Raw genomic sequence first — 15,411 nt, forward strand, 5'->3', positions numbered from 1 at the left:
ATTTTTTTTTTTTTTTTTGGCAGGGGAGGTTCCTGGGGACTGAACCCAGAAGCACTTTACCACTGAGCTACATCCCCAATCTTTTTTATATTTGAAACAGGGTCTCGCTAAATTGCTGAGGCTGGCCTCAAACTTACCACCTGCCTCAGCCTCCTGAATCTCTGGGATTAAAGGTGGTGCCCAGATGGGATTGATGGATCTTCTAAATGAGTAAACATCTAAGTATTCTACGTTCTGGACCACCTTCCCCTACCACAAAATGTTTATAGGGTCCTACTTCCTTAGAGCCCTGTTCTCCAATATGGCATGTGATTTCTTCTTACCCATTTCTGGTAACAAATGAGAATAAAACTTTAAACTATAACTAGAAAAGTAGAAAGCTTTATAAGCTACTTAACTCAAAAATCAGCTAAAGGTATTATCCATGCTTTTAGATTTCAACAGAACATAGAAGACATCAGGGTCTTCTATAATGAGAGGACCATAAAGGAATCTTCCATTTAGAGGCAGCAACAGCCAAAGCTGAACTTCAGGAAATTGTTCTCAAGCAATTGCCTTTGCCAGGCCTGTGTTCTTTGTTGAACTACAGAAAAACCCACACCCATCATATCATCACTACACCCTTTCAAACAAACAAAACCTCACCAGCCTGTAAAACTTACTTCCTAAACCTGTTCAACGCCCTCCCCATCCCCACGTGACACACCAGAAGGTACAGACTAAAAATAAATCAATCTGCTTCCATCACTATTAAGTTGGCATGAACTGTTTCTTATACTTAAGATTTTAAGTAATTCACAACCAGGTTATTGCTACAGTTTAGTGAAGTAAAGGGAGACTATACAAACTCCAAAGACCTTCCTCCAATTACATCTTTTAATCAATTGAGCTTTAATTTATAAAAATATAGACATGTGAAAGAAGGTAGTAGAAACAAAGACAATCTAAGAAATGTTTGATATCAACATAAAATGTTTCTTGGTTTTTCAAGACAGAATTTTTATTCTTTGGGTTTTACTTCCTTAGAATTGGCAAAACATCTGTACTTTTTTTGTAGTTGTAGATGGACAGAATGCCTTTATTTTATTTGTTTATTTCTTTATGTGGTGCTGAGGATCGAACCCAGTACCTCACACATGCTAGGCAAGCACTTTGCCACTGAGCTACAGTCCCAGCCCAAAACATCTATATTTGATTCATAATCCGATGATCTCTGAAAATAGGAAAAATATAAAATTATTTTTATATTTTATAATTACATAAAATTATATAGCCCCAGGACATATTTTTGCACATGTGTGTTTCAGACAGGGTTTTGCTGTATTGCCCAGGCTGGAATTGAACTCCTGGGCTCAACTAATTCCTGTCTTAGCCTCCCAAGGAGGGAGCATATGCAAATGGTATTTTCCCAAAAATATGATATTTATCTAGGGTTCAAAATAATAAAAGCTAACACTTATAGTATGGCACTCATTATATCAGACTACTCTAAATAATTTATTTTACTTACTGGCAAAAGAATCATAAAATAGGTACTATTATTATTCTCATTTTGCAGTTAGGTAATTCTATTTATGTATGCATGTATGTATGTATGTATGTATGTATTTATCTATCTATCTATACTGGGAATTGAACCTAGGGGCCTCATGCATGCTAGCTAAGAGCTTTATTCCTGATCTATGTTCCCAGCCCTTTTTGAGACAGGGTCTTGCTAACTTTCCCAAATTGGCCTTGAACTTTTGATCCTCCTGCGTCAGCCTCCAGAGTAGCTGGGATTATAGGCATGCCCCACCACTCTCTGCTCACAGATAATTCTTACCTAGAATTACTTTTCCAAACATTTAGTGGCTAAATTTCAAACACCAGCTAAAGTAGTCATGTGAATTCTAATCAATCTAAATTTGCCAAAAATATTTTAAATATAATCAATTCCAATGCAAAGCATTCATGTTGAATATAAAGTCAGTTTTTCACAATTATGATACCTTTTTTTTTTTTTTTACTGGCAAAGGGAGTAGTAAAATGTCTTATACTTCCTAAATTTTTCTGATTAAAATAGTTCTCTAAATTCTTCCTCTCACAAGAGGCAGATGAGCAGGGTGCACACCTGTAGTCCCAGGGGCTCCGGAGGCTGGAGCAGGCAGGAGGATCAAGAGTTCAAAGCCAGCCTCATCAATTTATTGAGGACCTAAGCAACTCAGTGAGACCCTGTCTCTAAATAAAAAATAAATAAATAAAAGGGGTGGAGATGTGGCTCAGTAGTTGAGTACCCTGGTACCAAAAAAAAAAAAAAAAAAAAAAAAAAAAAAGGCAGATGAAAACAGGACAAATTTCACCTCTTTACCCTCCAGATATCTGTTGTTTTTAATTCTTCTACACCTTTGCATCATGCTAAAATTTCTGTTTAAAAAAAAAAAAAAAACTCTGCTGAAGGCTGATGGACAGTAACTAGATAAACTGATGACTTACCTCCTAGAGTGGAGGAATGACTTTGTAACAGACTGCAGGAGATTGCTCCTGGAAGCCATCCAAAATGCCCTAAGTTAATTTATCCATATCTAATCCATTCAGGCATGCATTAAGGCCCAATTTCTGTTCTCCACAAGGCCTGTTCACAAAGACTGTCTTTTCTCTGAGTTCTGAAGGTGGGTGTCACATAATTTCAACTTCTTTATGTCACGATGCTAATCTTTTTTGGGCTTATATCTCAACCAGATTGTGGGTGTCTTTGTCACACTTTCCCTGAATATCTAGCTTAATAGTGAACATAGACACTGAAAAATTCATTAAGCAATTGTTTCACTAGGTTTACTGGCTTAATACAAACATTTGCACTGATTTTGGTTGAGAATCTCCCTCCTTAGGAGATTACAGGCACAGTGGTGCATGCCTGTAATCCCAGCGACTTGGGTGGATGAGTCAAGAGGATCACAAATTCAAAGCTAGCCTCAGCAACTTAGAGAGACCCTGTCTCAAAATAAGATATAAAAAGGGATGGGATGTTACTCGTGGGTTCAATCCCTGGTACTGAAAAAAAGAATCTCCCTCATGCTTGAGTCAGTCTTCAGCAACTGGAAAACAGTTCTTCCATGGTACTTAGATGTTTGTACCCAAGTCACATAATATAACCCAGAGTCCTTTAGCAATCCAGGCCCTTTTCATTTGATCAAATGTAAATAAACCAAAATGGGATTATTGCTCCCTTCATTCTGAGATAAAAATAGCTTTTCACATCCTCACCATGCTTTACACTTCCTCAATTTATGACTCTTTATTTTAAGCACAAATACTTTAATTTGGGTGTCATCCTAGACCTAAAGTAGTCATTATATTTACAAGTATGGCCAGAAGTCATGGCCACAAAGTGTAATAAAAGCTTGTTCAATCCAAAATGTCTATATTTCCACTCCTGGAGTCAGAGTTAGTCATAAGATGACTGACTGTAAAGTCAAATGGCCAAGAAAGTATTGTAAATTGTAAATAGTAACCATTTCTGTCATTCATTCAAAATCATGAAAAGGATTGCCTTGGTAGGTAATAAGGTCATCATGGTTAAAAAATCTTTATGGAGAGCTTTAATGGCCATATGTTAGGGGATGATGAAAGAAGCAAACCAATTTGATATGATGTGAGGCTAGATAACACCTCTTCCAACACAAAGATTCTAGAAAGTTTAACTTGTCAGAAAGCATGAAACAGCTTTTAATTTATCCCAGGATACCACTGCCTGAGTAATTCTGTAGTTCCCCTAGCGCCTTTCAGTACTATCTGCCTATAGATCACAAAATTTACTTAACAGCCATGTCATCATCAAAGACAAGTATCATAAAAAGAACTTACATAACTTATAACTCAACAAGAGTTATAAAGGATTAGTAAGAGTTATAAAGGATTATAGTATTCAGCAATACAATTGTATCATACATTGCATTATCAAGGGCCATTCAAATACACTCTGACGTTTCTGAGTTTCTGAATTCCTAAAACCCCGTTGCTCCTTTGTTCAGGTTAATGAGGAAGAGATTGGACTATTTAAAAACCCATTCCCAGTACAAACTCACACAGAGAATTTTGGAGTGTATCCAATTTCAATAGCCACTGCATATTCAATCAATATATACATGAAATCAGGGCAGAAAACAACCTCAGTGTAAGTAAAATCACCCAGTAGTCAACCGTGCTTTTTCTCCAAAAGTTCAGATTGAAAGACGCCTCATGCTCTCAGACCCCTGATTTTTTAAAAGTCTATAATCACCCAGGTCACATCTTCCAAAGACATGCGGTGCTGCTTTCTGAGCTTATTTCTTCAATCTGTAGCGTGAATTTGTTTGTGATTTCCCCACAGATGTCAGCGGTTATAGGTCCTTGCTCAGAAACGTCACAGGAATGGATTACGTTTTCTACAGGATCCATTCAAAGTTCCTGAATTTGCTTCTCGGGCTTTACCTACTGTTCAAAATGCTTTTTTTTTTTTTTTATAGGGAAGGTTGATTCGAGGGACGATAAAGGAAGGGAATTCGGGGACGTTCGTGGTCAAGGAGGGAAGAAAGAGACGTGTCCGCGCTTTAGGGGTGGATCGAGACTCCCGCTTTTGAGGGAATGAACAACCCCATCAGAGCCACAGCCCCACTCTGGGAAGCTACCGCTGGACAAACAGGTCCTCCAGTGGCTCGTTTCCCCGAAGTGCCAGTGCTAGAATTTGCCCAGGATCCCCCAAACTCATAGCACCCCAGTTCCAAACCTCAGTGACAACCGCCCTCGGTCTTGAGGCCAGCCGGAGGCGCCGGGCCGGCTTCCCACCCCCAATCTGAACTCACAGCCAGTCTCCTTCTTGATCTCCTCGAGCTCTTCGTCCCTCAGTAACGTGGAGGCCCGAGACCCCATCACTGTGCTGGAAGCTCCTCCGGGAGCGGCGGCGCCTGAAGCTAAGGCAGTGGAAGGGAGGGTGGGAGGGAAGAAGGGGCTAGGGGTCAAGAAGGGAGACCGCAGTGTTTCTACTGCGGACCCGGGAGGCGACCCAGGGGTGGTGCGAGGGGAAGGGCGGCCCCGAAGGCCAGCCAATGAGGAGCGAGGCCGCGCCCTGCACCCGAGTCGACGTCGGCGCTCGGAGTTCCAGCCCCCGAATGAATCAGCCCAGCGCCAGCTCCTGCTCAGCTACAGATAGACCCCGCCCCCGGAACCACGGCTGCCACCGGGCTTAAAAGGGCGATGCCACTGTGGGGTTAACTGCCTCAATTAAAGGGGCAACTCCATCAACCCACCGTTTTCCAACAAACCAACCTGAGACCGGCAGTGTAGTCAACCTGTTTTTCACAAACTCTTAACACCAGGAACCTCACCGTACAGGTCGTTGGGATTGCAGAAAGAAGCAACAAAAATTTACGTGGAGGAACCCTAGGGTGTGTCCCCTGGGAACTGCATGCTGGGAATTGTAATTGGTCTTTCCCCGGCGGCCCTCTCTCCGCCCAGCCGCGTGAGGGCGCTGGGGAGCCGGCCTCGGGTGTCCAGTCAATTGGCTCCTCGGGAAACAGCACCTCGGTGTTCTGCCCCGCGGGCGTCGGCTGTGCGGTTTGGGTGCCCGGCGTTGAGAGCTTTTCTCTAGTTTGCTTCAAGACTGTGCTTTGAAAACCGTCGCTCAGTGACTGAAGTACCCCGAAATTTCTTCTTTAACAGTGATCCCTCTTTTAGTTCTAGACTGAAGTTCAAGCAACTCACCATTTGGCTGAAATTAAGGTCCGGATTTCCCAAATTTCTTGGGTGAGGGGGGAGTCTACAGGTGGAGGAGAGTGAATTCCTAGCATAGGGCCCACCTTTAATTTGAAGTTCTTACTTTATCTTGAAAATGAGAAATTTTGCATTTTATTATATTTTATTTATTTTTTTAGTTTTAGTTGGACACAAAACCTTTATTTTATTTTTTTTTGAGAATTTTAATATTTATTTTTTAGTTTTCGGCAGACACAACATCTTTGTTTGTATGTGGTGCTGAGGATCAAACCTGGGCCACAGGCATGCCAGGCGAGCGCTACCGCTTGAGCCACATCCCCAGCCCACAAAACCTTCATTTTATTTGAAAATTTTTATTTATCTATTTTTATGTGTTGCTGAGGATCTAACCCAGGGCCTAGCACATTCTAGGCAAGTGCTCTACCGCTGAGCCACAGCCCCAGCCTCACATTTTATTCTTTAAGTATATTCTTGTTTGATAAGGTTGAATGCCACTTTTTAAGTTAGTATACATCCTCTCAAGAGAATGAGTAATTTGACCCCTCACTTCTCTGTTCAAAACCGGTTTGAGATATGGAAGAACCAAATTCTCATCACTCTTACCTAATAATTAGGGTACTACCTCAGCATACTTTCCCAAACCAACTTAGCTTAAACTTCACCTAAGGCTTTGTAGCTTAGCCCGAGGACCCAGAAGTTCCTTGCAGGCTGAGGTTCTAGTTTCACCTTATTGTTTTCATGATTGACTTGCTCTTGCTTTCATGGGCAAGCAGTAACATTTTAGATATGCCAGTCAAAGAAGACACGAGGAGCTGCTTTTTATCTTGGAAATGTGGGTTTGTAGGAAAATTTTTGTCAGCCGCATGATTGCCTGTTTTTCATTCTGCCTTGAAGCCCACCTCTTTTTTTCCTTCGAATTTTGAACCTTACCATTTGCAGCTGTCTTCAATCAAACTTTACTTTACTTGGTGTTAATGCTTTAACATTTTTTTCTTCACCTTTTTTGGGGAAAAGAGGTTACAGAGATTGAACCCAAGGCACTTTGCCATTAAACTACATCCCCAGCCCTCTTTTTTTAATCCCCAGCCCTCCTTTTTTTTTTTTTTTGTTTTTGGATACAGTTTTGGAGAACTTGCTGAGGCTAGACTGGAACTCCTGCCTCAGCTGGAATTACACCACATGGCACTCTTTAGCATTTAATTTTTTCCCAAGCATTTCACAAACTTTTTTCTTGGGTAGCTTTTAAACATAAATTTATTTTTACATCCAAAAATGTTGCCTCTATGAAGCTTGTCAAGGCTTTCTCTTCCGTTTTAGGATCTCCTTTGTTTCTGTAAAGAGTCCTCTTTTGCTGTTGGTTAACTTGAGCAAGGAGTGATTTTTCTAAGGCTTGTTTTATGCTCTTTCTGGGTGCATAATGCTTGGTCATACTTTTGACCTCAAATATCTTCCAGTAAGGGCCTGGTTTAGTTTAGGTTCTTCTAGTTTTGTGATTTGGGGCACATGTCTTAAAATCTCTAAGCCTCTGTTTTCTCATCTGTAAATTAAATTATGACTATAATACTTGTGAAAGCACTTGACCTTAAAGTTTGAAAACGTAGGTTATTTATTTGACTAAAAATGCTATAAATCATGGGGCATGGTGGCACATGCCTGTAATCCCAGCAGCTTGGGAGGCTGAACCAGGAGGAGAGTTCAAAGCTAGCCTCAGCAATGGTGAGACACTAAACAACTCAGTGAGACCCTGTCTCTAAATAAAATATAATATAGGGCAGGGGAGGTGGCTCAGTGGTTGAGTACCCTGGAGTTTAATCCCTGGTACCCCTCCCCCCCCCAAAAAAAAAGCTATAAATCTTCACTTTCTTCCTAGGCTGTAGGTATTTCATCACTGTTTTAGAGAGTAAATTGCAAAATTCTCTGAACTTTCCCAGTGTGGCAAAGTCAAGCAACTTTTATTATTTATTTACTTATTTGTTTTTGTTACTGGGATTGTTATATACTTATTTATTTTTGGTATGGGGACACTTAATTACTGAGCTATAACCTGTTAGCATAAATGACACACATATGACAGGCAGAAGACTGGAAGCAAATCTTGGATTAGCCAGCTTTTCTTTATTCAGGATTCAGTGGCAGAGTCAATTAGTGGAACCCTGATGTGGCTCATTTGGGGGGCAGAAAATGGCAGTGGGCTGAAGCAAGGGTCTGGGTTATAAAGGCTCTGTTTAGGGTGGGACAGGAGGGTAGTTTGGGGGCTTCATTATATTGGGGTGGGCTGATTAGAGTAAGACAGGCATGTGAATAGGGAATTACCTGGGGCTTATTGTATTGGGCTCAGCTGACCCATTAGGGTGGGGGGTCAGATGCCAATCAGGTGTGAATTCTTTTTGTGTTCNGGGTGGGGCTCTCCTACATCTGTTATTGTGCTGTTACGTGTGCTGTTATTGGAATGGATAGGCTTTGGTTTTGAGGTAAATTGTCAGTTTGAGGAGTAAGGAAGATTTGAGGTACAGAGGTCAATCTAATTTTGGTAGCAGGGACAATTATGAGACAAAAAAGCCTCAGAATTTGGGGGACATCAGGGCTGTGGGATGGACATAAGTGTATATCTTAACCACTATTAAAAAGAATCATCATTTTTCTTTTTAAATGTGCAGGAATTGCTGTATTTTGGTTATACCTATTTTTATAGATGTTTAAGATCAAGCTGCTCAAATTGACCTTGTTCCTATCTGTTGTGGTGAGTAGCTGAGTTCCCTTTGAGGTCACTCTTGGGGAACTTGAGAGCAGCTTTTTAGCTCTCTAGGTAGGGTCTCCTTAATGAGGTGGCCTCCCTTAGAAGCATTAGGGATGTCTCCCTTTTCCAATGTAAAGCTCCTTAGAGGAGCAGAGGGCAGGAGCCAAGTTGTGGATATTTGGGTATTTTTTTTCTTTGGTCCTTTAATTTTAATTTTTAAGCCTTCATCTTAATCATCCAACAAGCCAGTCTCACAAGTCTTAAAGTAAAAGAACTGAGCTTTAACTTTGATGTCCATAACCTTATAGTCATTTACCCCTTTTATTTAATTGAGGTCTATTTTTAACACAGGTTGTTTGTTCTTTTTTTTTTTTTTTTTTTTTTTTTGAGAGAGAGGGAAAATTTTTTAATATTTATTTTTTAGTTTTCGGTGGACACAACATCTTTACTTTATTTTTATGTAGTGCTGAGGATCGAACCCAGCGCCCCACACATGCCAGGCAAGTGCATTACCGCTTGAGCCACATCCCCAGTCCAGGTTGTTTGTTCTTGAAGCAGTACTTCTGTAAAACATAAATAGGCAACAGCTATAGAGTTTTACAAGGAAAATACAAAATTAAATTAATAAGAGTAAAAGCATATTCAGTTTGTGTAATAGCTATCCTTTATATATATATATATATGTATATACATATATATATATACATATATATATATGTATATATATATATATATATATATATATGTTGGACATAATGCCTTTATTTTGCTTATTTTCATGTGGTACTGAGGATCGAACCAAGTGCCTCATACTTGTGAGGCAAGTGCCCTACCAATGAGCCAAATTCCCAGCTCCATGTAATAGCTATCTTGAATTTTGGCTGAGTTATATATTATATCCTCTGAGATCACAAGATCTTTACAACAAAATCAATCTTTTGAACACAACTTTAAATAAGCTAAAGTCTAGCTTATTTTAGAGCCATTCTAACATGCAGTAAAGTGGGATGCAGAGTCTTAGGTAAGGTGGGACTCTACAAATTTTAGATAAAGTGTTCCTGTTCTGAAGCTGATCTTTGCCTCTTTCTTAAATATCATTTTACAAAGTTTATATATATTGTTTCCTAAATCTACATGAACATTAGTTAACATAGTATAACATTACTTTTAAAATGTGAATCAAAAAACGGCTGAGAGAGCATTCAACTTCCCTTTTGTGTGGAAAAATGGTAAAATGCTTTCATATCTCATAATATTAATCTTTAAACAGATTGGGCTCTCGTTTTAGAAATACATTTACATTTTAACCCTAAGTAAAAGGTAATGTAAGGTTTAGGTTTGGTTACAGAACATTAAATAATATAAATAAATCCCCAATGAAATTTGCTATTCTTGGGCTGGGGTTGTTGCTCAGTGGTAGAGCACTTGCCTCACATGTGTGAGGCATTGGGTCTGATTCTCAGAACTGCATATAAATAAATGGATAAAATAAAGGTCCATCAACAACTAAAAAATTTTTTTAAATTTGCTATTCTTATAAACCTAAAATTGCCATTATAGACAACTTTAGTTAGGAGAACATCAGCTTGATAAAAATGTTCCTTTAAACCTCCTGCTTTAAAAACTTGTGTGCCTGGAAGACATGAACATATTTAGTATGCTGTATTGAAATTTTTATTTTAACCAAGTTTAGCTTTTAAAGGAAAATAAGACTCTGTAATGTAGTATAATATTCGAAAATAATGATTGTTGTTGTGTAATCAGTGTTGTATAGATCTTAATTCCTTTAAATTAGTTGCTTTAACAAGTAAAACTTAACAGACACAATGTTAAGAGTTAATTAATGTTTTAAGAAATCCTTCTCACGTTAACATAAAGATTAAATCTTGATTTTATATCAGTACATTAGTATTTGACCTTAGGGGAAAAACTTAAATGCTTTGATTGTTCCAAATATATATATAACCAACTTTATTGAAATTTGCCCTTGCATAGATCCTCATGTTGTTTATTTCATCACACAAACACTTTCTTACCCAGAAACATTTTTCCTTCTATTAAATATATTTCCATACCATTCTAATATATTAAATTAGAATCTTCTAATTTCTCTTTCCTATCTTTTAATCCTGTGTGTGTATAGTATCACATCTGCTTGTTTATCAATTCATGAAAACAAACAATGTTCAAGTATATCACCCCATGGAATTCAAGAAGAGTACTTGATGTTATATTTAACAGCATTTTAACTTTGCAAATTAATCAATGCTTCTAACAAACACATTTATGAAGATTAATCCCATATATGTGAAATCTAATATTTTTTAAAATATTTGTTTTTTAGTTGTAGTTGGACCCAATACATTTATTTTATTCATTTATTTATTTTTATGTAGTGCTGAGGATCGAACCCAGGGCCTTGCATATGCTAGACAAGCACTCTACCGCTGAGCCTATAAGAATCAAGGTATCAGACAAGTATATTGAACAGCATTTACTTAGTAACTTTAAAGACACCCTTTATTCTCATTTGTTTACTCAGTTTTAAAGCGAACTTTTTTTTTTTTTTTAAAGAGAGAGTGGAGAGAGAGAGAGAGAGAGAGAGAGAGAGAGAGAGAGTTTTTTTTAATATTTATTTTTTAGCTTTTTGGCGGACACAACATCTTTCTTTGTATGTGGTGCTGAGGATCTAACCCGGGCCGCACGCATGCCAGACGAGCGCGCTACCGCTTGAGCCACATCCTCAGCCCCTAAAGCGAACTTTTAAAATCACGTGATTCAAATGTATTTGGATCCATATTTTTGAATTTTAGTTTGTAAGCACGTTATATGTTAGTTTTGATACACAAACACATGTAGACAAGATAATACACAGAACAAACAAGCAAAGGCCTTATAGCTTTTTAAAACCTATTAGATTAAGAGCCAACCCTCACAAATTGGCTTCTGAGTAAAGCAGAGGATAATAAACCTTTATAGTTGGATAAAATAGGTCTGATCAGAAATTTTAACTTAAGCACGCAGAGTCAAAATCATGAGCTCAAAAGAATATAGAATTTAAAAAACAAGAGTCCTAGAAAAAAATGATATGGCCATTAATTATTACAGTAAAGCAGCATGAGAGAATGAGAAAGAGATAGTAAAAGGGAGAGAGAGCCCTGAAGTCATTTTTCTGTGTTGCAGCCAGGGAGATATTAAATGGATATTTTCCTTCTTTTTTCTTTAGTTTCAGATGGGTCCCCTACCGGGCTTGGGGGCTTCTGCAGTTTACTTTCCAATGCAGGCTTCAGCATGGCCTGGCCAGGGAGATTGCTGCCTAGGGCTTTTTAACCCTTCTTCCCTGGTTGGTAATTAGGCCAGGTTTGGATGCGAAAAATGAAACATTATCTCCCATTACTTTTAGGAATAAGGACTGAGGGCTGGGGATATGGCTCAAGAAGTAGTGTGCTCGCCTGGCATGCGTGAGGCACTGGGTTCGATCCTCAGCACCACATTAAAAATAAAATAAAGATATTGTGTCCACCTAAAGCTAAACAATAAATATTAAAAAAAAAAAAATGAGGACTGAGACATGCCACTGTTTGTTGGTCTGGTTAGAGTTATTTTCCTCTCAGTGACAAACATTAAATTTTTTGCTTAAATTTAAGTTGAGGGTAGGGGCTTAACATAAGGCTCCTGTTTACATGGTTTGGGGCTGGGATCTCACTCAGAAAGGAAAATACTAATTAACCTTTTGATAATTATTTTAAGTTAAGGAAGGACATTTACCAGCTAGTTGTACCCTTAAAATTTCTTCAGAAGAGGAATATTTGGGCTGGGGATGTGGCTCAACCGGTAGCGCGCTCGCCTGGCATGTATGCGGCCCGGGTTCGAGCCTCAGCACCACATACAAAGATGTTGTGTCTGCTGAAAACTAAAAAAATAAATATTAAAAAATTCTCTCTCTCTCTAAAAAAAAAAGAAGAGGAATATTTGCCTGCTACTTGGCTGTTCACCATCTCTGTAACTTGAGGCTCCTAAGGTATATTATCTGGGGTGACAGGGGCAGTGAGATTTGGATCTTCTTGTTTCAGCAATTCAGTGTATGGGACTTGGGAAGCTGCTGCACCGAAGGGAGGGGTGTTTTGCTCTGGGGACAAACCACCTTCCAGTTCCCCATTGCTGCACTTGGGACAGGGCTTGGGGAGCAGGGTTCAGGTTAGGGCAAGCTTTTGCCCAAAGTCCAGTTCATCCACTTGGGAAACAGGACGCAGGAGATGTATTAGAAGGTCTGGTGGGGCCATGAGCAGCCGTGGATTTTTAGGCCTATGGATGGCTGAGGCTAGGAGCTGATGTTTAATTTTAAGAAACTTTTCCTTCTCCTATTTGGTCTTGTCTTCCCTATTGTTAAAGGTCTTGAAAGCAATATTTAGAAATTGCTTCTGGGAAGCCTTGGCATCCTTCTCTATTTAATTGTTTTTATGGGTATCAGGTGCAGATCTGCTGATAAATTGGACAGGGAGAAAGTATCAGCGGGAGTATAAAGGTCTAGGGTAGTATATTTGTGAAAGAATCCTCCACGCAAGACAATTCGCCGGGGAGAATTCCAATTTTATTGCAAAAGGCTGTGTGCTTATATAGATCTAAGGAGAGATGGCAGGGCTTAGATAAATGGCAGGCCACCCGTTTATTGGCAAGTTCTTCCAGATATCAGCTCCAGAGCCCAGGAATTAGTTCTTATTGGGGCTAAGGTTCCCCGCCAGCAAGATTTGAAATTGGCGCTGGCGGGAGAGTTCACACCCACGGGAACTTTTCAAGCCAGTGAAAAAAAAAGAGGAAAGTAGGAAGAGAAGGTCCTTAGGCGCCATGTTGGGGTTTTTCTCTGGGGTGCGGCTGCCGTTATACTTTTCCCAACAATTTGGTAATTGAGTGATGGAAAGATGAGACTGGTGGTGGATGCAGAAACAAAATGGCAAGGAGGTCTCTGATCTATGAGGTTTGCTGGGTGTGCAAGGTTGGAGGGTGGAGTAGAAGTAGGCCTCCTTTAATGTTAACAAAGGGTTTGGTTGAATCCCTTTACTGGGCTGGGGATATAGCTCAGTTGGTAGAGTGCTTTCCTTGCAGCACAAGGCCCTGAGTTCAATCCCCAGCATCACAAAAAAGAAAAAAATCCCTTTACTGTCCATGTGGCATAAAGCCACAAATGTTTAGCAGGTGATTGATATCTAGTACCCCTGAGGGCTGTTGTACTTGAAGTTTAGATTCAAAGCCTTCATGCAACACTAGGGAGTTGCCCTAGCCAGATGCTTTCAGTTGCTTTGAGTTCTCCCCTGTGTTTCACATACCAAATTTTTCTATATAAACTGAACAGCAGAGAGTGTGAAGGGCCTATGTACTATGGGGTAAGGAAATGCAGTCAGTTTAGAGATTCAGCTGAAGCTGCATGAGCTGCATGAGTTCCTGGATCTCAGAGATACTTGGGGGTGGCTAGACAATGAGAGGAAGGTGGGAGATAGGAGACAAACCTCAGTCAGCAAGCTTTTCTTTCTTTAAGATAATTTTATTATCTTAAATTTAAAATAAATTTATTTTATTTATTTTTATGTGGTGCTGAAAATCGAACCCAGTGCCTCACATATGCTAGGCAAGCACTCTGCCACGAGCTACAACTGCAGCCCTGCAAGCTTCTCTTTATTCAGGATTCAGCAGCAAAGTCAATTGGTAGAACCCTGGTGTGGCTCTTTTGGGGGGGCAGAAAATGGCAATGGGCTGAAGCAAGGGTCTGGGTTATATAGGCTTCGTTTAGGGTGGGACAGGAGGGTAGTTTGGGGGTTCATTGTATTGGGGTGGGCTGATTCATTAGAGTGAGATAGGAATGTGAATAGGAAATTTCCTGGGACTTATTGTATTGGGGTCAACTGACCCATGGGGGTGGTTAGGTGCAAGTCCCTTTGTGTTCCTTCACTCGGGCTGAAGTCTGGGCTTTTAAATGACAAAAACTTCAATTTTACCTAGAAAAGGCATAGGTGGGAATGTCCTTGGACTTAGTCTCCATATCCTCCTTGACCCCAGTCTTTTAAAAAATTTTTTTCAGACAGGGTATGTATAAGTTGCTGAGGCTAGTTAATTACAGGCACATTTGCTACCACACCCAGCCATAAGCAGCTTTTGTAGTACAACAAACATTTACCTAGGGTTCTAAATACAAGGACATCTAAATAACAGACTTGTTGGATAAGATACTTAAAAAAGAAAGAGTTGATCTTTTAAATGATAGTATAACACTGAAGAACTTAACAGCATTTACTATAAATGAAAGTTATTCTATAAGGTGAAGTTTTTTTCTTTGTACTTTATTGTTATAATTCTAATGACAGTGCTTCATTTTTCCTTTTTTTTTTTTTTTTTTGTACCGGAAATTGAACTCAGGGGCACTCAACCACTAAGCCACATCCTCAACCCTATCTTGTATTTTAATAAGAGACTAGGTCTCACTGAGTTACTTAGCACCTTGCTTTTGCTGAGGCTGGCTTTGAACTTGAGATCCTCCAGCCTCAGCCTCTGGAGCCACTGAGATTATAGGCATGCACCATCGTGCCCAGCCTGAAAGTACTTCATTTTTGCAAAAACATTTGAATGTATGGCATGTGGTAGTTTGATCTGTCAGGCTACACATGACTGGTTGGTGACACTATAGGAAGGACCCTTGTCCCTGAGCTATGGCCAGGGTAATGGGGAATGGGCCTTTCAGTGTGACATCTTGGAAGCCAAAATGGTAATGCATAAATTCTGATAGTTCTAACATTTATGCTTTGGTTGATAACAGTGTGTCACACTCTTAATATATTAATCCAGAAGAGGTTACATCCCAGACAGTTCTGGGTAAACACTTACTGCAACATGTGTGGCAAAGTACTCTTGCCAATATCAGTTTCTTTCATTCTTTTTTTCTTTTTTTGTCAAAA

General features: G+C 39.5%; 1 protein-coding gene across 2 annotated transcripts in view; it reads right to left on the reverse strand.

Moving 5' to 3' along the window:
• The window catches only part of Chp1 (calcineurin like EF-hand protein 1), a 47,280-nt gene extending 41,858 nt beyond the window's left edge, over positions 1 to 5,422 (reverse strand). Inside the window, exons 1-2 of one of the 2 annotated variants that reach the window (XM_048793172.1) lie at positions 5,284 to 5,422; positions 4,821 to 4,928 (exon numbers count right to left, since the gene is read on the reverse strand). In XM_048793172.1, the coding sequence (XP_048649129.1) occupies positions 4,821 to 4,887 (67 nt within the window). In that variant the 5' untranslated portion in view covers positions 4,888 to 4,928; positions 5,284 to 5,422. Of the gene's footprint in view, positions 1 to 4,820; positions 5,093 to 5,283 lie in introns of those variants that run through there. The other variant, XM_015480804.2, reaches the window with a different exon arrangement.
• Positions 5,423 to 15,411: the final 9,989 nt, after the last annotated feature.

The sequence above is a fragment of the Marmota marmota genome, unplaced genomic scaffold, assembly GCF_001458135.2.
Source record: "Marmota marmota marmota unplaced genomic scaffold, marMar, whole genome shotgun sequence".
Lineage (NCBI taxonomy): Eukaryota > Metazoa > Chordata > Mammalia > Rodentia > Sciuridae > Marmota > Marmota marmota.